Raw genomic sequence first — 26,524 nt, 5'->3', positions numbered from 1 at the left:
AAAAAAAAAAAAGAATGAAGTTTGAATGCTAACACTCTTGATCACAGCCCTTTGCTCTTTAGGACGGAAGTTTTTTTTTTTTTTCCTACGAATGAACCCGGGTTGGATGCCTCTAGCTCTCACCCATTGGGAGTGCTGGCCTATCACTCCCACATCCCCAACAAGCCATCAGCCTTTCTTCTTCCAAAAGGCAACTGATGACAGAGATCGGGTACCATCTCCAGCTGTCTCCTTCCTGGACTTCCTTTCTGCCTTTTCTCCTGGGAGCCCTGTTTCCAGACCCCTGTCTGCACCCTGCCCTTTGAGCAGCCTCAGGTTCATTACCTGTGTCCCGCTGTTGAGCCGTGACCTCAGCGGGTCACCACAGGGCCCCTCTCTTAGGGACGTAGGCCAGAGCCAGCCTTCCTCTCCGGCTCCTGCACCGCTGAGCGGCAGGCAGGGCCTCCCATGGAGCCGCGTGGTCGGATTGCACAGGCTCGTCCCCTGCCCGGGCCTGCAGAGAATGTTCTGGCTACTGCTGGCTCAGCTGTTGGAGAGGATTGTTTTGAAGCTCCTCAAATTAGATTGCCCAGCGGTGTCCTCTTCCCACAAGTCGCTGACCACAGCCTGGGGCCGGCAGAGACTTCCGGCCACTGTCCAGCTGGTCCCTTAGGAGGCACGGGGATGAGCATGAGGGCTCGCTACCTGCCTGCACTGAGCTCAGCACCTGCTGCAGTCTCTCACCTCGTCCTCTGGCAGCTCTAGGAGGGGGGATACTGTACCCTTTTCATACTCGAGAAAACCGAGGCACAGGGGGCTATCCGATATACCCAAAGTTACTCAGCTGGTAGGTGGCAGAGCTGGAACTCCAACCTGCGTGGTCTGTTGCCCCATCCTGTGCCCTCCGCCTCTGTCCTTCACCTGCAGGATCAAAGGGACCCTGTAAAAGGATGGATCCATTCATTGCACGGGTGTCCCACATGCCATGGGACGAGGACTGCACAGCGAGGCGTCCACATCCTGCGGAAAGAAGGAAAGACGCCACCCTGTCCTGGTACAGTGCCTGGTCTTGCTGACTGAGTATTTGCTGAATGGGTGACAGTGATGACCCTCGCCCCACTGCCAGGATACCAGTGGCCTTTGGAGCGCAGGTTGGCATGGCGCCCAGGGCTGGTGGCTGGGCGTATGCCAGGAGCATCCTTGGTTCCGTCACCTCCTTCACTGCTAGCACTCTGGGCCCAGCCCCCATCATCCCTCACCTGGACCACAGCCATGGCCCAAATGGTCTCCCAGCTTTGACCTTTGCCCCAGTGCCCCTGCCTCGGTCTATTCTCAACAAAGTAGCCAGAGAGATCCTTCTAGAACGTAAGTCAGACCTTGTCACTCTGCTTACAACTCCCAGTGGCTCCCATCTCACCCAGAGCGAAATTGACAGTGTTTACTATGACCACAAGCCTGTCCTGCTCCAACATGCTCCTGTCTCTCTGCCCCCTCAGCTCTTCCCCTCCCAGGGCTGACTGGTCTCCACCACATTGGTCTCCTTGCCTGCATAACCACCCAGCCGACTTCTACCTCAGGGCCTTCACACCAGCTGTTCTCTGTCCTCTTTGCCCAAGTGGCCCCCTCCCCACACCCTCTCTTCTTACAGGTTCTGCTCAAATGTCTCTTTACCTGAGAGGCCTTCATGTAAAGTCCTCCCGACCCCCACAGATATTCTCTCCCCAACACTACCCCTGCTTTTTAAAAATAATTTTTTATTAATAGTCTTTGTTTTTTAGAGCAGTTTTAAATTATAGCAATTGTGAGCAGAAGGTACAGAGAGTTTCCACTGAACTCCTATCACTGCCACATGCACAGCCTCCCCACTATCGACAGCCCTCTCCAGCATGGTACATGGGTTACAGCTGATGAACCTATGCTGACACATCATTATCACCCAAAGTCCATGGTTTACATTAGGGTTCACTTTTGCTGTTGTACCTTCTATGGGTTTTGGCAAATGTATAATGACATGTATCCACCACTGTAGTATCGGGGAGAGTAGTCCCACTGCCCTACAGATCCTCTAGGGTCTCCCTCCTTTCCTCCGACCCCTGGCAACCACTGATCTTTTTACTGTTTCCATAGTTTGGCCTTTTCCAGAACGGCATATAGTTGGAATCATCCACGATGTCGCCTTTTCAGACTGGTTTCTTTCACTTAGTAATATGCATTTGAGGTTCTTCTGTGTCTTTTCACGGCTTGATGGTTCATTTCTTCTCAGTGCTGAATAATATCCCATTGTCTGAATGTTCCACAGTTTATTTGTCCATTCCCCTACTGAAGGACTTTTTTTTTTTTTTTTGCGGTACGCGGGCCTCTCACTGTTGTGGCCTCTCCCGTTGCGGAGCACAGGCTCCGGACGCGCAGGCTCAGCGGCCACGGCTCACGGGCCCAGCCGCTCCGCGGCATGTGGGATCTTCCCGGACCGGGGCACGAACCCGTGTCCCCTGAATCGGCAGGCGGACTCTCAACCACTGCGCCACCAGGGAAGCCTCTGAAGGACTTTTTGGTTGCAAGTTTTGGCGATTAGGAATAAAGCTGCTATAAACATCCGTGTGCGTGTCCCTGCTTTTTGAACTTCCCAGATCTCTTCTTTTTCAGCCGCTGAGACATGTCTCCCTCCGTGATGAACGCCTCATGTCCCCGAGGACAGAGGGCACCCCCTCAAAACCTAATACCACTGCCTGCCAAGAGCTACAGCTCACAGAACCAAGTGTGGCAACTCATCTAAGTCCCATCTCATCTTTGAGTGTGATTCTTGGGAACATTTCTGGTTCTAAGACCGCTGGAAAAACCCTCCAAGGAAACCGTCTCGAAGCCTGACTCTATGGGAAGGCAGAACAACATCTCACTTCCAGCCAGAAACTCAAGGGCTGTGCCTCTCCCTGTCTGTCCTCAGACGGCCCTTGGCAAAACACAGGGGTGGGGAAATTCGGGCCAGAGTCGCCAGCTGAAGCCCCCTGACCATTGCCCCAGTTCCTCCCTCCTGACCTCTGATGGAGAACTCCAGGTGACCTTGAGGTGGGGCTACCGAGGAGGGGAGAGGACAAGCAGCATTTGCAGACCACTCTCCAGCCTGGTGCAGGCCTTCAGTATTACCATCCTGAGAAATGGGACCGTAAGTCCCGTGCTCAGACGGGCTGAGTAGCTGGGCGTATGCCAGGAGCATCCTTGGTTCCGTCACCTCCTCCACTGCTACCACTCTGGGCCCAGCCCCCATCATCCCTCACCTGGACCACAGCCATGGCCCAAAGTGGTCTTGAACCCAGACTCCAAAGCAACACTTGAACCTGGACTCCAAAGCCAAGCTCTCTCACTACTCCCTGTCCTGCCTCATTCACTCATTTGTTCATTCACTCACTCATTCAAGGAGTAATTTATTGGGTGGTGACTGGATTGCCAGACACTGTTGGAGGCCCCGGGATACAACAGGAAATAAATTCATCCCACTCTCCTGGAGTTTGCTTTCATGTGTGTATGGGGAAGATGGGGGCCAACGGACAATAGACGATTGACCATATAATATATAAAGGTGGCCAAAAGTGCACGGAAGGAACACGAAGCTTTGTAGGGAGTCTGGATAGAGTGATTGTGTGGTGGGAGTGATATTTAGATGGGGATGGGGGACAGGGAAAACCTCTCTGATTTGGGTAGAGACTTAAGGGAAGTGAAGGAGGAAGCCATGCAGACATCTGGGGAAGGAGCATTCCAGGCAGAGGGAACAGCCAGTGCAAAGGCCCGGGGGTAGGAATGAGTTTGGTGTGTTCAGGGGACAGCAAGGAGGCCAAGTGGAAGAGCTGAGTAGGAGACGTGAGGTTAGGGGCTGTAGCCATGGGGGTGGTGGTGGTGGTGGTACGCTTTGAATTCTCTTCCCAGTGAGGTGGAAGTCCTTCGGAGGGTTGTGAATAGACGAAGGACAGCTCTACTTGGATTCTGGAACGAGTTCTGATCGCAGCACTGGGGGTTTGGAATGGGGGCGGGAACCAGGGAGGTGGACGAGGGCCCTTGAGGAACTGCTGCTGCACCCACAGGTGACCGATGTGATAGGTGGAGGTGAATGGGGCTGGGGCACTTGGGGGGAGGTGATGGAGGAGGATGGATTCAGAGGAAGAGGGGTGCCAAGAGGGCCCTAAAGGGTTTGGCCTGAGAAAATGGAAGAACAGTGTCTACATAACTGAGGCCCTGAGCCTCCTCTCTTGGAAAGGCGGGCTTTGGCAAGTTCCAGGTATGGACGAAGAGAAAGATCCTGACTTAGGTCCCTTCAGCTTCCAGAAAACTCAGCCTAAGCGGAGGGAGGGGCGGGGCGGTGAGGGAGGAAGGAGTTCCAGGTGGAGGGTGCCTGGATGCGGGCCAAGCAGGCCAGCTACCCACCTAGCGTGCCCGGGTAAACACACCAGTTGCCAGTAACAAAGTGGCCGGCCATCGCGGCCCGCTCCGTGCAGGGAGGCGGGTCCCCGCTCACATGATGGGGTGAGGGGGTGGCAGGAGTCGTCGCCGGGGGAAACCTCAACGGATCTGGCAGGAGGCTCCAGGAAGTCCTTCTGAAAATGGGCCCAGGGACGGGCGGGCGGCGGGTGGGGTCCTGCGGTGGTCCCGAGAGGGGCTGGGGTGGGACTGGGCTGGAGTCCCGTGTGGGGATTGGGCTGGGTTCCCATTGGGCGGACGGGAAAGGGGTGGAAGGGGTAGGGGAAGGGTGGGGGTGGTGGGTTGTAGATGGGGAGGGTGTGGGCGGGGCTGTGGCCGGAGGTGCCGGGAGGAGCAGGGGCTTCACAGGTGGGGTCTTTGGAGGGTGAGGAGGGGCATCGTGTTGGAGGTGGGGCTGGGGATGAAGAAGGGGAAGGGGCAGCGGGGAGGAGAGTGGGGCTGGGGGCGGGGCGAGGATGGGGAGGCCGCAGGGGCGGCGGGGCGGGGCCAGGTTGGGGTCGGGCGTGGGGGGGGGCGGAGGGGGGAAAGGGTCCCCTCCCTCTGCGGGGACCGCCCGCGCTTCCTCCCTCCGGCCGAGCGGTAAACAAACGCCGTGATGTCACCCGCGCCGCTGACCTGCGGCTGAACCCGGAGCTGTAAATGAGATGCAAGGTGCCAGCAGCCTCCAGGCCGCGCGGCCTGAGAGCCACACACGCTCCTCCGCGCCGGCCCGAGGTTACCCCAGCTGCACACACGGACAGGATGCTGCAAACGCCACCAGACATTGCAACACGCAGCCAGTCTGCTGGCCGCAGCGTGAACCTTCCCGCCGCCGCCTCCGCCGCCCCCCGGGCAGGCACCGGCCCAGCTGGAGCGTGGCCTCCCTCCTCCAGAGCATCCCTGGAGCCTGGCAGCTTCCACTCATCCGGGGTCAGCCTCTCCACTAGGCACCCCATCCCCTGCCTCCCCAGGGGGCCCCCAAACCCGAGAGTCGGGCCTCTGGGGTCAGCTTTGGGCTTTTCTGCCCAACAGACTGGGGAAGTGCTTGCCTTTGCACTCGGCTTTCTGGGAAACTCATTCGTCTTCAGCGAAGCCAGGGGCGCTGAAGGCCCTTTTTTCAGGTGGAAGCGGATGCCAACGTGTCCCGGTGGCTGCCCACTCCCCCACTCCACAGGGCAGGGGGCTACTATTTCTTCCAGAGAGCTCCCAGAGCGGCCCTGGCCTGCCTACCCTTGGCAGCCCCAGGCTCTGAACCGCCCCTTGGGAATGGAAGTCCGCCTGACCGGGGCCAGGCCGACCAGCACTCTGCTCTGGAGTTGATTTGCTGTGTGACTTTTGCATGAGTCACTTGGCATCTCTGGGCTTCACCATCTCCCACCGGGGAAGTGGGGAGGTTTGAAACTGGCTTCCCTCTGCTGGTGTGGGGAAGGTCAAAAGTACAAGAAACCCTCACCAGGCTGCCAGGGCTGGTTAGAAGCCTCAGGTGCAGGGGCCTGGCCTGTGAGAACTTGGAGGCACTCAGAGAAGTCGGGGCCAGCCCTCTCCTTCCCCGCCCAGCCCCCCAAACTCAGCCTTCTGTGTTTACTGTGAGAAGCTGGGGCTATGGGAACATATGGGTAAATTAGTCCCCGGGGCCCCAGGAGCCCCTACATTGGCTCCCCTACTTGGATCCCACTAACTCAAGTCCTTTTAGGAGTTGGGGAACCTAGAATGACCCCAGATCTTTAAAAAGCACCCCAAGAACCCAGCTTATAACACCAGAGCCCATGCCAGCTTCTCTTTCACTGAAGTTAATATTTAAGTCCCTCTCCCTCACATCACCCTGTTTTCTTTTCTTTCCAACATTGTGTCACCATCTGAAATTTTGTTCTTTGTTTGCTTGTTTATTGTGTGTCCCCTTCCCCCAGTGCACACACACTCTAGAATGTCGGCTCACCATGTGTTCCCAGCACTTGGCTCGGTCATCAGCTGCCTGGGGAATATGTGAGTGAATGAATGAAATCATTTTGCCTCCCCCGTGAAATGGATGATAACATCCCTGGAGAGGATCTTGGGAGGGATAAAGTTGACAACCCAGGCAGTATGGCTGTCACGAGGACCAGCCACATCCCTCGCTGGGCCCGTGACAAAGGAAAATGTGTGGCCGCTAGTTGAAAAATTATTGAGAATTTCACAATGGTGACAGCAGGGCATTGACACGTACAGGGCGCTTCTGAGCGAGGGGTCGTGTGTGACAGCTTGGGTCGCACACCCAGGAAGCTGGGCAGGGCGGTCATACACAGAAAGTGCTTAGTAGCAGTACCCAGGGTGGGGGACAACACGTGGGCTCTCGGGCCTTCCACGCCTTCCCTGGGCTGCAGGAAACTCACGCCAACCAAGCCACTCCCTGCTGTAGAATGGACAACACATCCCAGACAGACAGCTGACAACAGCTAGCTAGTTAAGGGCTGTCTGTGCACCCAGGGGACCCATGCAAAAAGCAATACGGAGGCATATTAGATTTAAGGGCAACAGTGGCCGTGTAACGGTCATTGCCACGGTCAGCATTTATTCAGGGGCTTCTCAAAGGTGCTATAGTGAGGCCCGCAACCCCTTAGCCTCACTTCCAACATCCAGAAAGCTCTAAAATCCTTTTTCCCCCCTTAATTCGACCCATATACATTTAGGCAAGTCCTCAAGGGGCTGTGGACCTGAGCTGTGGCCCACTTTAGAGATGAGGCACTGAGGTCCTGGAAATGTCAAGGGCACAGCCAGGAAGCGGCTGAGCTGGGACCCTGGCACCATTTCTGGGAGCTGCTGGCGAAGGTGAGAATATAGCTGTTGTTTTGGGTAAAGAAAGACAGCTGTTTTTATGGGGGTAACTCTTTCAGCATCCCCTTCCCACCCCAACCTGAAGTTCAGAGGCCCTTGAGCTGGTGTGTCCCAGGGAAACCTTCAGCTAATTAAGCATTATTTATGGACCGGCCTCCTGAAGACAAGCTTCAAATTACTTGCAGGCTGTACCAAGGTAACTGTCTTATCCTACAGGCTATTAATTAGGAATCAGTTTAATCTCTGCTGGACGAAGGTCAAACGGTATGGGGTTGACCCTTCCGGCTGGCTGGCGTCGTACTATCAGGCTGGGGATCTGGGCCCGGAGGGCTGGGGGATTCAGGGGAAGTGACAGGACATTGCAACGGGAAATGACCTGGTCAGCACATCCTGCAAAGGCCAGGATGCTGAGAGCAAAGCCACATGGGCCTCGGCCCAGGAAGCCAGGCGAGGCGGGGTTTCCCTTTAGCACCAGCCCTGCAGAATAATGGATTTCAGCGGTCCTCAGAGAGTGCCTCAGCCCTCCAACATGAGAGAATTCTGCTGGAAATTCTGGCTTCCCTCACCTGCCGTTAACCCAGTCTGGTCATGCACCCTGTAGAAACCCTTTTGTGGCTCCCTAGCGCTCTTTTTTTTTTTTTTTTTGCGGTACGCGGGCCTCTCCCGCTGCGGCCTCTCCCGCTGCGGAGCACAGGCTTCGGACGTGCAGGCTCAGCGGTCATGGCTCACGGGCCCAGCCGCTCCGCGGCACGTGGGATCTTCCCGGACCGGGGCACGAACCCGCGTCCCCTGCATCGGCAGGTGGACTCTCAACCACTGCGCCACCTGGGAATCCTCTCCCTAGCGCTCTTCTAATCAAGTCCCAATTCCACCCAACGGCCACCAGGCTCTATGAGCTCTGCCCTGCCCTGCCCATCTCCCACCATTCTCCGCTCACACTTCTGTTCTGGCCAGGCCAGGATCTCTCATCTCCCATTTTCCAGATGTGCTCTTCCCCTCTGCCTGGAATGTTCTCCTTCTGTGGCCTCCACCTCATTGTTGATGCCTCACCTTAGACCCTGGTCCTAGCCATTGCCAGCCTTCCTTCCGCAGAAGCCGGACTGCCCGGATTCAGATCCCACGACTGTGTGTGCTGTTAGGCAAGTATTTAACCTCTGTGAGCCTTAGTTTTCTCATTTTTCAAATGGGGACAGTTATAGTTCCTCCCTCACTGGTTTGCTCCAAGGAGCGCATCAGATTGTCCCTGGAAATCACTTAGTGTGTAGGAAGAGCTTTATTAACAGTGGCACAGACTGACTGGAAACCCTGCCCTGTGCTCAGAACTGCATCCCGCTCCATTAGAGTACCCACCACACTGCAGTGTCACTGAGAGCCATGGGTCCTTTTTCCCAGCTAGACCGAAGATGGGACCCGGAAGGCTGTGTGTTTTTCTCCTGCAATGCCTACCTTGGCCCTATGACCTAGGAGAGCCCCCTGCACACCTTTCTGTACTGTCAAATCTACCCCCATAAGAAGCCTTCCGGGATGACCCAGAGTTTTCTTTTCTGTGGAGCAGATGCCAACCCAGTGTGGGGTTAATTCAAGTCCCCTGTTCTGTTTTGCTCTCCAAGGACAAACCCTACAGAAGACACTCTACTGCCCTAGCCACAATGCCAGCCGCTCTGTGGCAGGGACTGTGACATCTTCCATGCCTGGTGACTCTGGGTGGCACCTGGAACACAGTTTTGCATTCAGCAGGTGTTCAGGGCAGATCCAACCAGCATTTTCTGAGCCCCTGGCTGGCATGTTCGACAGTCTTCTGGAATCCTCCCAATGGCCTTGGGAGGTTGGGACTGGCATTGTCACATTATAGATGAGAAAACTGAGGCTGAGAGTGTGGCTAGCAGAATAATGGCCTCCCCCGGGACACCCATGTCCTAATCCCCAGAACCTGTGACTATGTTAACTTACATGGGAAAGAGGATTTAAGGTTGCAGATGGAATTAAATTTGCTAATCAACTGACTTTAAAATAGAAGGACTATACTGGATTATCTAGGTGAGCCCAGTATAATAACAAGGGGCCTGAGAAGTGGCAGAAGAAGACAGAAGAGAGAGGGAGAGGTGACCGTGGAAGCCAGGTCAGGGTGATGCAATGCTCCTGGCTTTGAGGATGGAGGAAGCGGCCACAAGCCAAGGAATGTAGGCGCCTCCAGAAGCTGGGAAGGGCAAGGAAATGGATTCTCCCCTAGAGCCTCCAGAGGGAACATAACCCTGACACCTTGATTTTAGCCTAGTGAGACCGTGTTGGACATCTGACCTCCAGAACTGTGAGAGAATAAACGTGTGCTGTTTTAAGCCATTGAGTGTGTGGTGTGTATTAAGGCAGCCACAGAAAGCTTGGGCAGAGAGGTGGAGGGCTGGGACTCAAACCTGAGTCTGTCTCTTCAAAGTCTGGGTTCTCAGTGGCACAGCGCCCCTCCCCACACTAACCTATCGGCATCACTTAAAACAAGCTCTCTGTCGTAAAGATATGCCCCAGAGGCTTTTGCAGAGAGTGCACGAGAGGGGTTGCAGTGGACCGTCAAACACGATCCATAGCCTCACCAGCATGGCCAGGACTTTCCATACAGTGTCTCACTGAGATCTCATTTTACAGATGAGGAATCTGAGGCTCAGAGAGGTCTAGTAACTTGCCTAGGGCCACACAGCAAGTGAGTGGAAGAGCCAGCATATGAATTTTGGTTTGTTGATTCCTGAGCTCAAAATCTGAATCACAATTGTATACTGGCTCCTTAAGAAAGAAATAAAACTAAACATGGGTGCACACACACACACACGCACACGTACATACACACACAAACACACACACACCTGCCAACATGAAGGCTCAAGAGGTGGCCCCCAACCAGGACAACTGGTCAGCCAGCCAAAGAGGCGTGAGCCCTGAGGGCACACAGTGTTCCCAGCCCGCACTTCCCCATGCTCCTGGTGGGCCTGGAGGGCCCCCACCACTTCTGCTGCGGGTTCACAGGGAAGTGGCCTGGAGAGGTGAGGCGAGACTGCCCCCTTTGCCACGTGAGACATGAGGACATGGCATGTGGGAGCCAAGGGTGGCCTGACTGCATGGGGGTGTGTCTGGCAGGACTGCCTGCCTGCAGGAAGGTCACACTACCCTTTGTGGTCACGCTGGTCCCAGCTCCCCATGATGACCTGCTACAGGGCCTGTGAGAGGTCAGAGCATGCTGGGCTGGCCAGCTGGGCTTGACTGTGTCCCCCAGGCCCTCGGAGCTCTAGAGGCACCCAGAGACTCTTCCTCCCACCTTGGAAGGACCCTGCATCAGAGAGCTGGCTTCTCACCCCCAGGGAAGCATCAGTATTAGCAGTGACTTGGCAGAGGGGCTTCCTTTACTCTCCTATCCAGTGGCCTTAAATCTTCTGGAAAAAGTTACAAAGAAAGTCTGTTGACAACCTGCTGGACCACCTTAAGTGGCTGCTCAAGTTGCCTCTTTGAAGTACAAACTCCCTAAGGGCAAACAGCTTCCGGCTCAAGCCGGAAAAGTCTATTCTGTCTTTTTAGTTGGTGTCAGTAAATGACCTGATAAGGTCTGCAGGACTAGACCTGGGAGGACCAGCTAAGAGAGGCCTGGAGCTCCTGGAAATTTGTGCCTGAGATGACAAACTGGATTGGTCCCTCTACAAGAAGGAGTACTATACGTCTGCTCCTGACCCCCTTGCTCCTTGGTAATAGCAGCCCAATTTCCCCCACAGAAGCCCACCTTGCCATTTTCACACACTGTGGCTTGGCTGGAGCCGGTTCACTCCTGGCTCAGAGTCAGGCCTGAGACCCACAGCCAGCCAGCCGGTGACTGCACCACTGCCAGTGACTGCTTCAGCGCAACCCAGTCACAGCCAGGGAGACTCAATTCCTGGAGCCTCCGGAAATGCTGGGGGGAGGACACGGGTCTGCCCGCTCCCCACTTGACTGGGAGCTTGGGGTTTAAGGCATCATGGGGCAGACGCGAGCAGCCCCACCACAGGGAGTGCCTGCCTAAGGGAACACTGAGTCCTGACGACACCGGGAGCCAGGCCTGGAGTTAGACCTACCCAGGGACCTTCTGGTCACCCGAGTCAATAAACCAAGCGGAAGGACACCTCCGGACTCACCCCTGGGAGTGAGTGCTGTGCTTAATGTTGTTTGACCCATTTAGACTGCCGGCAGCTAAAAGCAGGCGCTGCACTGACGCTGCTTGGGGCTGTCAACACGATCTATTCTGTCCTGTAGGATGATTAACTGAGAGGCAACGAAACTCACTGGTTCAAGAGCAGTCGCCCTGGGTTCAAATCCCACTTGGTCATTCACAAGCTGTGTGACCTTGTTACTGACCCTCAGAACCTTGACCAGTAAAAAGAGGACGATAATAGTACTCACACTGGAGCTCACTGTGGGAAATAAATGACTTTATTACACGTCAAGTGCTGGCACATAGCATCAAAAGGTGTAGGTACGGGCTCTAACCAGCTATGAGGGATCAGTCATGCCTTCACGCAGGCAACAAACACTTATTAAGCACGTACTGTGTGCCAGCTACTGTGCCAGGTGCCTGGGACACTTGGTGAGTGAGAGGACACGCCCCTTCCTCCCAAGGATCTCAGTCTTTTGGAGAGGACACACGGCAACAGGCAGCCACAAGCATGGGGAGTTGCCATGGTAACCCATGACTCTGGCCTCACCACAGCCCAACCCTGACCAGCTGAGCTACTTGGACACAGAGATGAAAATGACTAATGGGGAAGCTGGGTGGTTGTCTGGGGAGTGGGCAGCCGGGACCACAGCAGAGGCCCTGGTCTTGACCAGCCTCCGGGCCTGGGCTGGAGAAAGGCCTGCATTGGACCAGCCCCTGTCCATGAGGCAAGGGGCCATCGGCCTCCAGTGGGAGGGAAGATGCCAGGCTCTGAGCCCTCCCTGTGCAGAGAGTGATTCCTTCTTACTGATTTCTAGAAAGGGTCAAGAGCTAAAGTTCCCAAGGACTTCTGGGGCAGGGGCAGAATCCTCCTTTTCCTGCAGAATCCCAGAACCAGGGTGACTCTGGCCAGCGGGTTCTTTGCCTTTTGCCCCTGTGCACAGCAGAGCACCTGGCCCAAGAGCAAAAGGTGCGGAGCCAGGGCTGGAGGGTGTCCACTGTACTCCCCACCCTGACCCCGACAGGAAGGAGTCATCATTTCTTGCAGATGCTCTGGTGCTGAGCTAAGAGGTTTAGGGAAGTTATTTCACTGAATCCTCATACTTTCGTTTTTCAGACGGGGGAAGCCCAGAGAGACGGTTATTTGTCCAAGGTCACACAGCAGCTTGCTGGGAGGTCTCTTAGGATTTAAGGGGTTAGGAACTGGCTCCCAGCAGCCCTGGCTGGCATTATGAATTGCAAGAGTGCTCTAGCCAGAGGGCTGGTCTCTACTACTTGAAAGACTTCAGCAGCTGTGACGCTGCCCACGGGCCAGCCCTGGCTTTGGGGCTGGGATGGCCAAGTCACCTTCTCCCAGGACTGGGAGCTGAATTGGGGCCGGGTGCCCTTTGGGAGGCTGTCTCAGTCCTGCTTGAGTAATTAGGGCTTCTAGCTCAGGGGTTGCCTAGTGGTGGCGGAGGGGGCCTGGCTGAGGGCTGAGCAGCGCCTGGGCTTCCACAAGCCTGGGGTAGAAGTGGGGAAGTCTCTCCTGAGGGGTGAAGGCACAGGCTAGGAGGAGGACACTTCTGTCCACGAGCTTCTTCACCTTGGAGTAAAGAGCCCAAAGTTGAAGACCCAACGAGTCCCGTGAAGGGCAGCTGAGGAGAGGAGTGTGTCCTAAGTAATTTCCTAGAACATTTTACTTTCAAGCCTTATTGTTTTTCTTCTCCTTGAAGTAATGGCATTCTTTCAAAATGCACACAAAAATCTTACACAGAATTCTAAGCTACGAGACCTAAGTGAAGCTGATCTAGTTAAATGGAGGTGAGGGCCCCTCAGAACCCTATCGGCTCCACGTCCTGTGGGGTCCCACCTTCTTGGAATCCCTTGGGTGCTCTGGAACCCAGTTTGAATACTTGGCCCTAGAACCTCAGCTGGTGTTGGGGTCTGCCTTGGGGCTGCTGGGGCTCAGATGGGCCAGAGGTCTGTAGAAGAATGACAGGCAGACAGGAGACAGTTATCTGTAAACACTTTCTAGGACTTTGCTTCGGTGTGGACAGAATAATCTCATGGTTCATTGCTCAAAATGCTTTTCTAGCCACTTCCCTGAAAGGCCACTGAAAAGGGAATTCAAGATCGAATTCCCCAAAGCAGGGTGCGGCCAACAGAATCAGGAAGGCTTGGGCCCAGTGGCCTTTGCCAGGCTGACGCTCGTTGGCCACAAATCTGTACTGTTCACTCTGGCTTGACCCTGGCTTTGGGTTGCAGGACCCCAGAGTCTCCTGCCTCTTACATAAGCTCCAGTCCTGGGCCCTGAATCTGAGTCTAAAGGAGTTGGATGGGTTTTGGTTGGATCTAGTCCAAAGCTTCTTAACCTGACGTCTGGGATAGGCATCGGGGGGTGGGTCCAAGGACCCCTTAAAAGTATAAAAATTTGCCTCTTTGTGCATTCTTCTTGAGACATCCTCAAATGGCTCCACAACCAGTAAAAGATGAAGACTTACTGCAAAGCCTTCAGTTGCCACCTCCTTCAAGAAGTCTTCTAAGATTTCCTTAATTTACAGCGATCTCCCCCTTCTCTGAATTTTCAAAGCTGTCGGTCACTTGGGAGGATCCGGCTTGGTGACCTCAGGTTTAGCTGGAAGGAGCGGGAACCCACTCACTCCTCAAAGCTGGCTTCCAGCTAGAGGTGCCACCCTGGTTGTAAATGAATGAAATACAACTGTGCTGTTTTCCTGCTTATCAGTTAGTTGTTCAAAGCAAACCCTGATAACCAACGACTACCTTAATCTTTTGGCAAGTATCCCACTCATTGTATGCAAATACTGCTGTTCAGTGCTTAAAAAAATGTTTTGGTGAAGGCAAACTTAACTACATCCTGTTGACGCTTGGACCGCTCACCAGTCCCCTTTCCAGAACCCTCTGTGTACGAGGTAGTTTCCATTATTAAACAGCTTGTCTCTTGACCTCTCCATAACCCTGAGTGGGGTAGGCCAGGCCAGGCTGTTATTATTTGACCCAGGGGGAAAGGGCCTAGTTTTGAAGCTAAAATCCTTGGTTCAAAATCTGCCTTAGAGCAAGCATCCTGGGCAACTCACTTCACTTGCATCTTAGAGATGGGCTGCTGATCACCATTGTGGAAAACAGGACGGAGGTTTCTCAAAAAACTACAAATAGAACTACTGCGTCACTCCGCAATTCCACTGCTGGGTATATGTCGGAAAAAACCCACAAACACTAATTTGAAAAGGTACGTGCACCCCAATGATCATAGCAGCATTATTTACAATTGCCAAGATATGGAAGCAACCTAAGTGTCCATCAACAGATGAATGGATAAAGAAGATGTAGTGTATACACAGTGGAATACTACTCAGCCATAAAAAAGAATGAAATTTTGCCATTTGCAGCAACATGGATGGACTTGGAGGGCATTACGCTAAGTGGAATAAGTCAGAGAAAGACAAATACTGTGTGGAATCTAAAAAAATACAACAAACTAGTGAATATAACAAAAAAGCAGATTCACAGATATAGAGAACAAACTAGTGGTTACCAGTGGGGAGGGAGGGGCAATATAGGGGTAGGGAATATGGGAGGTACAAGCCAGTGGGCAGAAGATAGGCTCAAGGATGTACTGTACAACATGGGGAAGGTAGCCAACATTTTGTAATAACTGTAAATGGAAAGTAACCTATAAAAACTGTACACAAATTAAAAAAACTTTTTTTTAATTGGAAAAAAAATAAAAGCAACGGGGCTGCTGATCACATCTGCCTCTGGGCCTGGGCAAGACAATGAATGTGAGAAAGTACTGTGCAGTCCTGTAGGCTACCACAGTCATGTAGGGTATGGACCAATGTCACATGTTGTAGGAGGAGCCCAAGGACGCTGTCAGCATCCAGTTCGGGTCTAAGTCATGAGTGACGGTCAAAATGAAGGATGTGAACGTGGGCCTGGCCTGCACCCTCCCTCTTCCTCTTCCTCATCTCCTCTCTCCAGCACCCTGAAAAACCCGGACAAAGGAACGACCCAGTCACTGAAGGACCCCGCTGAGGTCAGGCTGAGCAGAGATGTCTTCTTTTAGTTTTTAAGCATTGGTTGATGGATGCCGGTGGCCTCTCTTCCTCCCGGCCCCTGATTCTGTCCGGGTAACTGTCCTCACTGCTATTACGCGGGCAATGATGATTCACAAAATCTAAGGGGTGGAAGGGACCCGGGTGGTCGTCCAGAACCCAATCTCTTCTGATGCAAGAATCCACAGCCCCCTCACTGCAGCCTGCTGACTGCAGAAAAGCTCCGGAGAGTGGGAAGCTGCTCCTGGGGCAGGGCCGCAGTCTCACGTGGCCCTCCGTCCACCTGGAAGGTGGCCAACACCATCTCCAGCACCTGAAGCGGTCAAGCAAACGCTCACGGATTTGCCGTCCCACATAAGTCGTGGCTTCTCGTCCTTGTCATCCGGAGCCTGCTCCCTGGGCGCCCTCCAGTTGCTCAAGGACCCTCTCAAAATGTTGACCAACACTGACCACAATGCACTCAAGCTCTTTTGACAAAGTGGAACCAAAAAGTGTCTCCCTTGCTCTGGGCACCGATACAGTTGCTTTTACTTGCTTTCTAGAGGAAGTTCATCTCTGTTACCACTAAAGTCATCTTGTTGGAACTCACTCCTCTTTCCAAAGTGTCAGGGGCTTTATCTGGAGACAGTCATCCCACCAGGATGTAAATGCCATCAGAGAGACCCTTGTTTATGTGGTTCCCTGCGGCAGCTTCAAGCCTAGCTGGCTGAATCGATGAATGAATCTGACATAGTCACAATTCCCCCAGAGCCATGTCACCCTCAAGCTGGTCGACATTTTTCACCCGGGGACCAGATCACAACATCACAACTGTCAGCAAGAACAGATCGCAACTTGCTGAGCGCGGGTCTCCCCAGCAGACTCCGAGGCCTGGGTCCCGGATGCCTCGCACCCACCTCTCTAGGGGTACACCAGCCTACCCAGAACCCCCTTCAGCCCACACACTTCCATTTGACTCAAGATGTCAGAGGAGATGGGCAGTGTCTTCTAAAATCCAAGTGCAGGGGAATTCCCTGGCGGTCCAGCGGTTAGGATTGTGCTTCCATTGCAGGGGGCACGGGTTCGATCCCTGGTCGGGGATCAAAGATCCCATATGCCACGCCACGGCCAAAAGAAACCCAAAAAACAAAAATCCAAGTGCAAAGCTGAGGGCAGGCCCCGAGCTTTGGAACGCTCTCAGAAGGACGCCCAGCGAGTCTGGTACCATGATCTCAGGGGAGCTGCCCCTAATCCCTCTCCTGCCTCTGGCCTGACCCCGCTGCGTTCCTCCCCACCCCCACCAGGGCGATCTTGCCAAGACTTAGGTTAGATCATGTCACTTCCCTTCTCAGAACCTTCCAACAGCTCCCAGCTTCACTTGGAGCCAAAGCCACAGCCGGTTCTAGAGATTGCTGGGCCCCATCTGCCCTGCTTTGCTCCCCGCTGCCACCCCCTGCCCTGCTCCCGACACTGCCTCCCTCTTCCTCTCGCCCCCTCTGCTCCAGCCACATTGGCCTCCTTGAAGTTCCCCAGGGACATCCTTCCCTCTGAGACCCTCACTCTTCCCTCTGCCTGGCACACTGCTCCCTCCATTCCTGCCAGGTCTTCTTTTGTCTACTTTTTTTTTTTTTTTTGCGGTACATGGGCCTCTCACTGCTGTGACCTCTCCCGTTGCGCAGCACAGGCTCCGGACGCGCAGGCTCAGCGGCCATGGCTCACGGGCCCAGCCGCTCCGCGGCATGTGGGATCCTCCTGGACCGGGGCACGAACCCGTGTCCCCTGCATCGGCAGGCGGACTCTCAACCACTGCGCCACCAGGGAAGCCCCTTTTGTCTACTTTGCCTCATTTGTTTTCTGCTTAGCACTTAGATCCTTACTGCGATCTAACGGGCTATTTTCTGTACCCTGTGTATTATCTGTCTCCCTCACCAAACTGCCAGGCTCCCCGTGGGTGCGGACTGTTGCCTGCTTTGCTCGCTGCTGCATCTCTGCGCCTAGAATACAGAGGGTGCGCCATAGATTTGTTGTATAAATGAATGAGTTCCCACCAACCACTCATTCGCTAAACTGTTCTGATATTTGGCACTCTCTTTCTGAGAATCCAGAACTCTTAAGACAGCACTCATTTTAAGGGAGCTCGCTCACCCCACAGCAGACGAGCGAGCGTGCATTTGGGGATGCTAGCATCTAAACAGATTTGCCTGTCTCTTTTTCATTTGGCTTCCACTCTTTCCTGACCTTCGTGGTTCATACGAATAATACGTTTCAAATATTTCCCTTTCAGATGTCTTATATACTTGGTGTATTTTTTAAATTGTGTCTTCCGAAGGCAGCTAGGAGAAAGTCTTACAACATTCTAGGTGTGGTCGTGCTTCTGCCTGAGGATACAGACAGCAGGTTGGGTCTGGAATTCTTCCTGCACTCGAACCCAGAACTAAGTGGGATTTTGAGGGTAGCAGCTTGGGATAAGGCCTCCAGGGAGAAGTTGTAATGACTGCAACAACTAGATCTCTCTCCTGGTGGGGGTGGGGGTGGGGGGGAAGGATGACTAACTGCTCCCTTCTCCTCAATACGACAGAGGTCATTTTCTCAAAGTGATGAGAATCATTTTCTCAACAAATCACCAGATGGAGATGGGACGGAGAAAGTAAGTATCTTGATAAAGATATCGGAAGGGCTCTGTGCAGGGATAAACCCACGGCCCAGGCTCTGAAAAGCAGAAAGTTCAGAAGAGCTTGGGAGTCTACACGAGAAAGAACAGATGGGCAGGTGGACGGACAATGGACTTCCTGACTCAGGGTCAGTATTTCTAGATCTAGGGAGCATTCTCTGATTTTAGGATAAACACTGGAAGTTCCGCTTGACATGCTAATTGGGAAACTTGGGCCCTTTGTTCCCTTGAAAGCTACAAGTTGAAAACACTAACATCTTCTGCAAGAGTTGAAATAAATCCCAGCGGCCGGTTACCTGGTGCCTGTTAAGGGAGTTTAGTAATGGGTGTGGGGCCTCCTACAGACTGAGGGCACATTTTCCAACTCTGAGTTGCTGCTTTGCCATTCAGTGGGATCTGATATGTAGCAAGAAAGGCTGAGATCTGCAGTGATGAGGACAAATATCTTTTGCAGAGACCTTGGCACTCGGTGGCTTTCCTGGGATGGCTGAGCCATAACATGAGAATTTTAGAGCATGCCAGGATCTTAGGGGTCATTGCATCCCCTCTCATCTTATGGGTGGGCTTCTTAGCAGCAGCCTAGAGAAGGGAGCCACTTTTCCAGGGTTTTAGCAAAGTCAGGTCTAGAACCCAGGTGAGCCAGGCCACAGGGGGCGTGGCCCAAGATGTGGGCACCTTTGTTCCCCAGGGGAAGTAGGTGGGGCAGTAAAAGGGAGGTGTTTGTCTATTCAGGTGACGGGTCCAAATTGTAAAGCCCATTGTTTGAAATCCAAGGACCAGATGCTGCAAGCTGAAAGAATTTTCCTAGATGCCTCGGGTAGGACAGGTAGCCTACTTTCCTGCTCCCAGGCTGCATCAAATGAGAGCCTGTGGCTTCCCTGGTGGCGCAGTGATTAAGAATCCGCCTGCCAATGCAGGGGACGTGGGTTTGAGCCCTGGACCGGGAAGATCCCACATGCCGTGGAGCAACTAAGCCCGTGCGCCACAACTAATGAGCCTGCACTCTACAGCCCGCGAGCCACAACTACTGAGCCCGCGCGCCTAGAGCTCGTACTCCACAACAAGAGAAGCCACCGCAAAGAGAAGTCCGCGCACTGCAACGAAGAGTAGCCCCCACTCACCGCAACTAGAGAAAGCCCGCGCACAGCAACAAAGAACCAAAAGTAGCCAAAAATAAATAAATAAATAATAAAAAGAGAACCTGGTACTTTTCCTAAACGGTCCCAGCAAAGGCTGCATTCAGGGTGAGGATGGGGGAGGTGAGCCACTGCCGTCTCCCACGTCATCCCGGCTTTGTGACTTTCGTGACACATCAATTGTTTAATGCAGCTATTTTGGCCTGATGACTCTGGGGCCCAAGATTACCCGTCTGGACCCTTCTCCCTTCTTTCTCCTTTCTCCTATTCTCATCAGTACTGGCCTAACTCAGCGTCTGAGATACAAGCTGCTTACTTCTCCTAACACCTAATCCGCTCTACAACCTTTCCTTTCATTGCCTTCTACCTACCTCCCTTCCCCAGTTTCAGCCAGGTATACAGTCTTCGATCGGTGGTTTCTTGAACCTGGGTTACCCTTCCCCCATCCCTTCTGGTTGAAACTCTTGACCTTCTTTAAGCCTCACTCAAATGCCACCTCCTTCATGAAGCCTTCCATGCACCCTTGTTATAGACTAATAGCTCTGGGCTGCTTCTGCTTAGCATTCCCCCCACCCCAAATTCATGTCTACCTGGGACCTCAGAAGGTGACCTTATTTGGAAATAGGATCTTTGGAGATGTAATTAGTTAAGGATCTCAAGATGAGGTCACACTGGATTTAGCGTGGGTTCTAAATCCAACGACTGGTGTCCTTATGAGAAGATGAGAGGATGCACAGACCCACAGAGCAGAGAAGACAGCCACGTGCAGGTGGAGGCAGAGATAGGAGTGACACTGCCACAGCCAAGGGACGCCAGCCAGGAGCCACCAGGAGTTGGAAGGGGCATTCTCCCATAGAGTCTTCGGAGGGAGTGGGGCCCTGCCAACACCTTGGTTTCAGATTTCTGGCCTCCAGCACTGTGAGAGAATACATTTCCATTGCTGCAAGCCACCAAGGTAGTGGTCATGTGTTATGGCGGCCACAGGAAACTAATACACACTATAATTTGTGCCTTGACTGTAAGCACCTGGCCATGTCCCTGCCCCTCTCCAGGCCCAGAGCTGCATCGAACACCTGATAGGCATCTCAGGTAGGTTTGCTGGACTAGGTCTCTCAGAGATGGTTGTCGAGGGGTAGTTGCGCCTCAGCCTGCCCCAGTGCCAGGGTGGGAAGGATATGGGATTTGCTGAATGGATGTGATGGAGAACAGGAGTCACACATCTACGTGAAGGGCTAATTCCTGGCAAGCTGCTTTAGGAACAGGGCTACAGACCCATGGACTGTAAATTCAATAATAGCAAAGCAGGTGCGACTCAGAGCCAGTTCTTATACTGGCTCCCTGCAATGGGTCCCCGAGTCCCGGCTCTACCCCTTCTCCATGGAGGGATTGGGCCCTGGTGTGTTGCCCCTGCCTCTATGGTCCTACAGTCACGGCTCAGGGCTCTAATCCAGCCACTTGCCTCCTACTGGACCAGAGGCTGGAACAGCCCCTGCAAATACTTCCAAACAAACAGTTCACTCTCTCCTCCAGGGGACTCCTGCTAAAACCACGTCAAGGTCAAGGACTGGAGGCTGGGCCTGCCACTAGCCTGCCAGGAGCCTTGTTGGGGATGGGGTGAGCCCAAGCTCTATGAATGCTTTCGTGGAAGGAAATCCAGGAGGACACAGAAAATCTAAAAGTATTGTAGTGGGCAATGAGCATGACTGGCCCTTCCCGGGTTAACCTTGTACATGGTGGCTAAGCAGAGTTATCTCCAGGTAAGGAACTTTCCAACTCCTGGCACCTTTGTGTTCCTTTAAGAAAAACCCTCATTTGGGTCACCTTTGCAGCCTAAGGTGCACTACTGCTCACAAATATTGCCAAATCCTGTTTGACTCAAGGTCGTTATGGGAAACTGGGTTGTCACTCCCCCCAAGAGTAAACTCTCTTGGACATGCCTGCTACTTGCAAAGACTCTGGTTCTCCTCCCTTCTTTCTCTTTAGGGGGCCTTTCCCCTCAGGTCCATCCTGCACTTCCACCAAGGGGAGGAGAGTCAGCCCCGTCCACCAAGGTCACCTGTCTAACACTGCTGCAGGCTGCAGCTGGTGCCACGCTCCCCAGCTCTCTCCAGCTGCTCCAGGACCACCCTGAGCCCACCATCCACACAACTCTCTCAGCCATCTCCTCCAAAGTCCCCACTCCACAACACACGGCCGGCCCTTTGTCCCCAAGCCCACCAGCCCCCAAACGCTCCCAGCTCTGGGAGTTGTCCCAAGGTCCTCTCACTGGGCCCCAGACGGACTCAGGCAAGAAACCTTGATTTCAAATTCCCCACTGTGACAGCGAGTGCAAAGCTCATTAAAAAGTAGCCCCAGTAATTGGTCAGATGATGATGAGTTATAGGCAGCGCTCTTGGGCATCCTGACTGGTCCGAGCACTGAACCTAGGGTGAATGGCACTGGAAGTTCCAGAGGCCCCATGGTTCCTGTTTCTGGTGACCAGATACCGATTTAAGACATATTTCTCATTGGCCCTGGATTTATTCTTTGGGAGAAGATATCTATTCCAAGTTAGGTGGGGCATGGTTCCCAGTGAAGGGACTCACAGGGTGCCGCTCTACCCCCTCCACCCCCCAATGCCATATACTTCTTTCAATTGAGGCTTGTTTATAGTCAGTCAAGTTTTTCCAGATTGACTGAAAGAGTTCTTCATATGCCTACTGCAGCCAGTTACAAGAGCAGTGAAAGAGACCCAGGACTTGGGCCAGCTGGAAGAGTCAGAAGAAAGTTTCTGTGGGATGCAGACCGCTAAGGAATGACAATCACATGCGATTGTCCCAAACCCTGCATCCTTCTGCAAGGGCACCCTCATCCGCCACGCCTCCACAAAGGGGGCATCACCTCAAGGAAACGAAACTGCTGAGAAGAACTTCTGCTTCTCCTTTTTCCGTGTGTCCAAGGGTTAAAAACACTTCCAAACTCCCCTTCCAACTGCAAGGTCAAGCAGCTGTCCAAACCACCCAAGGAGAAGCAGGAGCCCAGGACAGCCGACCCCAGCTAGCTCGGCCTTGATAGCCGCCAACCTACAGCTGCTCCCCCCGCACCCCCCACCCCTAGACACCGCCTGGGGAAGGAAGAGTTAATCGGCGATCGGCTTTGGCTGATGGTTCACGCTCCAAAGTTCAGTCCCAGTCAGAGCCACCCCGGAGGGATTGTAAATCTCAGGGCAGTATTTAACAAAACAAAAGCAACCTGGAATTACATGCAGGTTTGGTTTTCTACAGTACATATTTACTTAATCCCCTAGGTATGTGGCTCCCTGTCAGATCAGCTGGCTTTGCTGGCCCTTTCGCCCCCTCGCTCACAACAGTTTAAATTTCAATCTAATTCCCTGTTTTTGCTCTTCCTCTTCACAGGGCTGGCTGGAGACAGCCAGCCTCAAATCTCTCTCTCTATTGCTCTAGTCACTGGGTGAGTCAGCCCGGCTTGGGTCGGAGCTGGGTGACAGCTGGCTCACCCTCCACACTCTTGGGCACCAGGTCTGGGATAAGTGGGGGAAGAGGTGCTGGGTCTACCAAAAAGTTAAAGGCAGAGCTTGGGTGCTGGGGAGGTGGGGTTGCACCACCTCGCCCCTTAGTGGGGAGGGATCCCCTCTGGGGCTGTATTGGGGGGGGTCGGGCGGAGGCAGCATTGAAGTGAGAACAAGGGCTCTTTATCAGCTGCTGGTTACCCTTGTCCCCTCTTTCCAAACACCTGGGCCTCCGAGCGCCTATCAGGCTAGGCTAGACATCCACCACCGTTTTTTCCTTTTCAAACCCAAACCAAGTATCCCCTCTTTTCTTGCCTCCAGAGCTGCAGCCGCCCAGGTTGGGGCTGGGAAGCGGGTTGCCAAGGAAAACATGAAGCGCCAGCTAACAGGCGGCTCCCAGCTCTACCCAGGAGCGCACACACCCTTCACTCCCCAGGGTGGCGGCAAAAGAGGGAAAGACGAGAGGGAAAACACGACACCTTCCTCTGGGAGGGAGGAATGTCGGAAAGCGGGGGGGTCTGCTAAGTTTCGGGCTGGGGGTGCACAGCCAGCCACAGATCCCAGAGGAGCGGGTCAGTTCCGGACCTGCCAAAAAAGACAGTCGGGTGCCCGGGAAATGTACAAGGTGAAACTGACTAGCTCAGCACTCACGGGTGGCGCAGAGAAGTAGGGTGGCGGGCGACTTTCAGACCCTGGGCGCGGGTTCCGGCAGCGGCAGCAGGTGGGCGCACCCCCTGTCCCCGCGGTCCCCCTAGCCTTTGGCCCCCATCCCCTGGAGTCGCGGTGTCCCGGTACCTTTCTGGCGCCGCGTTCCGCGAACTCGCGAGCGAGCTGGCGCCCGATGCCTCTCCCGCCGCCGGTGATAAGGACGTTCTCCCGAGACAGGTCCCGCAGCTTGGCGGGCAGCACCAGTCCGACGGCAGCCTTCACCACCAGATAGATCATCTGCAGAGGGAACACCACCAGCGCGCCCAGCCATTTCCACACCATCCTCCGCGCCGCGGAGCCGGGCAGGGGTGGGGGGGCGAAACTCCCCGGACCGCACAAAACAGGACTTAAAAAAGAAAACACCCCCAAACAATAATAAATACACCGAATAAGGGGCAGAGAGGCGTCCCACCTGGCCACTCTTGAAATCACCTCTTCCCAAATGCAAAGCAAGCACCGGGTGAGAAAAAGGGCGGGGGGGGGGAGGTGTGGGTGGGTGGGTGAGATAAATCCTCGGGAGGAGAAAAAGCGTCTCAGAAGGTTGGGACAGTAAGAGGGGTGGAGGGGAAGCCGGAGGTGGAAAGTTCTAACAAGAACTTTCGTGCCCCAGCAGCCGTTTCGGCTGGGGAATTCTCAGGTAATGTTTACAGGCTGACAGAGGAGTTTAGGCAGGGGAAGAAAAAAAAAAAAAAAAAAAAGGCACCAACCACACGCGCGCACCCTGCTACAGTCCCGCGGTTTCAAAGTGCAAGATTTAAAAAAAAAAAAAAAGCTGTTTCCAAATTGGAGCGCCTCCCCCCTTATCCAGGAAAAAAAAAAAAAAAGTGGGGGGGAAAAGTGCTTGGAGCTCCCAATTTCAGCCCGCGAAAGTCTCCCGACTCATTGCTATTCTTGGGCTCAGGAAATTGCTTAAACGCGATCTGATTGCCAGCAACGTGCAGGAGAAGTGGGGGGTCCGGGTGTCAGTTTCTTTACGTGCATGGCTCGCCCTCGCGCGCGCCCGCTCTCTTCGGCTCCCTCCCTCCCTCTCTCTTCCAGCAGAGGCTGGGAGTTGCCGCTCGATCCGGCTCCCTCTCTCTCCCTTGTTAGCATTTATTGCCTTCTTTTTGTCCTTTCCAACTTGGAGAGGGCCCGGGTGCGGAGCGCGCGTGGATCGGACGCCCTGGTCTGCGCCGCCCTATCCATTCGCTCCCGGGGCAGCCGCGGCTGGCCCGGGAGCGAAAGGGCGGCCCTTTTTCCCCCCATTTTTTTTTAATACCCCATTAAGTCTGATTGACAGTTAAAGTTGTTCCGAGGCTTCACTACCGTTCCTCTGAGTGGCTGCCGCGAGCTCCCCTCCCCCTGCGCAGTGGCGGGGTGCGCGCGCGGGCGCGCACACGGGCTCGCTGCGACTCCGCTCTCCCGGGGCCGGCTCCCCTCGCTGCAAGCCGGGGCTTGCCGGCGGTATCCCTGAGGGCTCGCCGCCGTAACTCGCACACGCTGGAACCGACTCCTGCGAACCGGCTCACTCCTCGAGACATTCCTCCTGGCCCGGGACGCGGTCTCCCTGAGCAGGGGAGCCTGCGGGCCAGGTGACCGCCCCTGCATGCGGTGCAGGCCCGGGAGAGCTCGCGCTTGTCTTGATACATCAGGTCGCCCAGGGTTTATTTCAGGTCATTTGATCATTCCCTGCCTCCATAGGACCGGGGAGCCACTTCTGACCCTTGCCCAGACTCCTCCAGTTTTCACTTAGAGCGCACTTTCTAAGTCTGCCCCGACTCCCTCACGTTGCTGGGGGGAAACAGCTGGGAGCAGGGTTTTGCTTTGAGGGGTGGGGGTGTGGGGGCAGGGTAAAGGAACCTCTGCCCCCAGAGTGCCAAAAATCCCCGTACGATTAGCTGGGAGCATATTTATTGCTCATCTGGGCTAGAATTACCTTGACTGACAGCAATTTCCTTAATAACAAACGCCTGTAAACAAAACGTGCTAAACCCACGCGCCCTCCTCCCCCCTTGCTGTATAGGCAGCAGCTCCTCTCTTTGGGTCTCCCCGGGCTGCTCTAGTGGGGCACCCACCTTGTAACCTCCTGCTTTCCCCCAACAAGAATGTCTCCCTTGCTGGAGGGTGGGACCCAGCTATTTAGAGTTGTCTGTTGCAGGAAGTCTGGGAGGTGAGTCACTGCAAAGCAGGCCCAGTTAAAAGTGCTGATGGGACTTGCCTCCTGCTGCCCCTGATGGTCCCAGGCCTGGAGGAGAGAGGGTGAGCCAGGGAGCTGCCCTGTAACCTGGCGCAGCAGTTCTCCAGCTAGAGGCTTGTTCAGACGGGGAGTGCTGGGCCTCGCTCCCAGACCTTCTGATTCAGCAGGGCTGGGTGTGCTGGAATCAGTACATTTAATGCTCTACTGAGCATCGGGCGAGAAAATCACTTTGAGAAAGGCTGGTTTGGGGATGGGGTGGCTGGAGTTCAAACTCCTCCCTGGGCTGCAAAGACCCTCTAGTTCTGGAGGGAAGTTCTGCAGGCGAGCATCTTCCTTCCCGATGAATTTGGAAAATCGTTATCTGGACCGCTGGAAGAGCAAGAAGGTAGAGTGGGGCTGGATGAGAGACTGTCCTACACTGAGGGCTTAGATTCTGAAATTTAATCCTCCCACTGACCTTGCAGGGGGGTTATTATTATCCCCATCTGCCAGGTAGTACAGAAGGGAGGAATCCAAATCCAGACGTGATTCCTCTTCCCACCCCACCCCACTCTGGCAGGAGGGGAGGAGAGAGCTGGAGACCAGGCTCCCTCCAAAAGTAGGATGGAAAGGCAGGCCATTGCTTTCATAGGCTCCCAGGCCACGGCTAAAGGCAGGACTTCGTCAACGTGACGGCCTCCTCCCACCTAGGAGGTCTGTAAAAAATGGAAAAGAAATCCCAACCCTGGAGAGACAGGCCCTTCCCACCCAGCTGTGGCCGGTGTCTGCCGGGCCAGCCAAGAAGACAACTGGGAAGGTCTGGAACTGGAACCCCGGTGCTCAGCCTGTTCTCATCTGTTATCCTCGACGCCGCCTAGTGGTCTGGATGCAACACTGCGCCTCCAAGCTGCCGG

General features: G+C 54.3%; 2 protein-coding genes across 7 annotated transcripts in view; both read right to left on the bottom strand.

Annotated features, from left to right (window-relative positions):
- The window catches only part of LOC117202358 (basic proline-rich protein-like), a 447,146-nt gene extending 429,795 nt beyond the window's left edge, over positions 1 to 17,351 (bottom strand). The window contains exons 1-2 of one of the 3 annotated variants that reach the window (XM_033432986.2): positions 3,206 to 17,351; positions 3 to 1,192 (exon numbers count right to left, since the gene is read on the bottom strand). In XM_033432986.2, the coding sequence (XP_033288877.1) occupies positions 4,299 to 5,381 (1,083 nt within the window). In that variant the 5' untranslated portion in view covers positions 5,382 to 17,351 and the 3' untranslated portion in view covers positions 3 to 1,192; positions 3,206 to 4,298. Of the gene's footprint in view, positions 1 to 2 lie in introns of those variants that run through there. The other 2 variants (XM_049696112.1, XM_049696109.1) reach the window with 2 other exon arrangements.
- The window catches only part of DHRS3 (dehydrogenase/reductase 3), a 41,969-nt gene extending 16,380 nt beyond the window's left edge, over positions 1 to 25,589 (bottom strand). For 2 of the 4 annotated variants that reach the window (XM_012533992.3, XM_049696137.1), the window contains exon 1: positions 23,543 to 24,137. In XM_012533992.3, the coding sequence (XP_012389446.1) occupies positions 23,543 to 23,737 (195 nt within the window). In that variant the 5' untranslated portion in view covers positions 23,738 to 24,137. Of the gene's footprint in view, positions 1 to 23,542; positions 24,138 to 25,509 lie in introns of those variants that run through there. The other 2 variants (XM_049696130.1, XM_033432987.2) reach the window with 2 other exon arrangements.
- Positions 25,590 to 26,524: the final 935 nt, after the last annotated feature.

Source organism: Orcinus orca, chromosome 1 (genome assembly GCF_937001465.1).
Source record: "Orcinus orca chromosome 1, mOrcOrc1.1, whole genome shotgun sequence".
Lineage (NCBI taxonomy): Eukaryota > Metazoa > Chordata > Mammalia > Artiodactyla > Delphinidae > Orcinus > Orcinus orca.
Note: the sequence above shows the minus strand (reverse complement) of the source record. Positions and strands in the feature narration are given on the sequence as shown.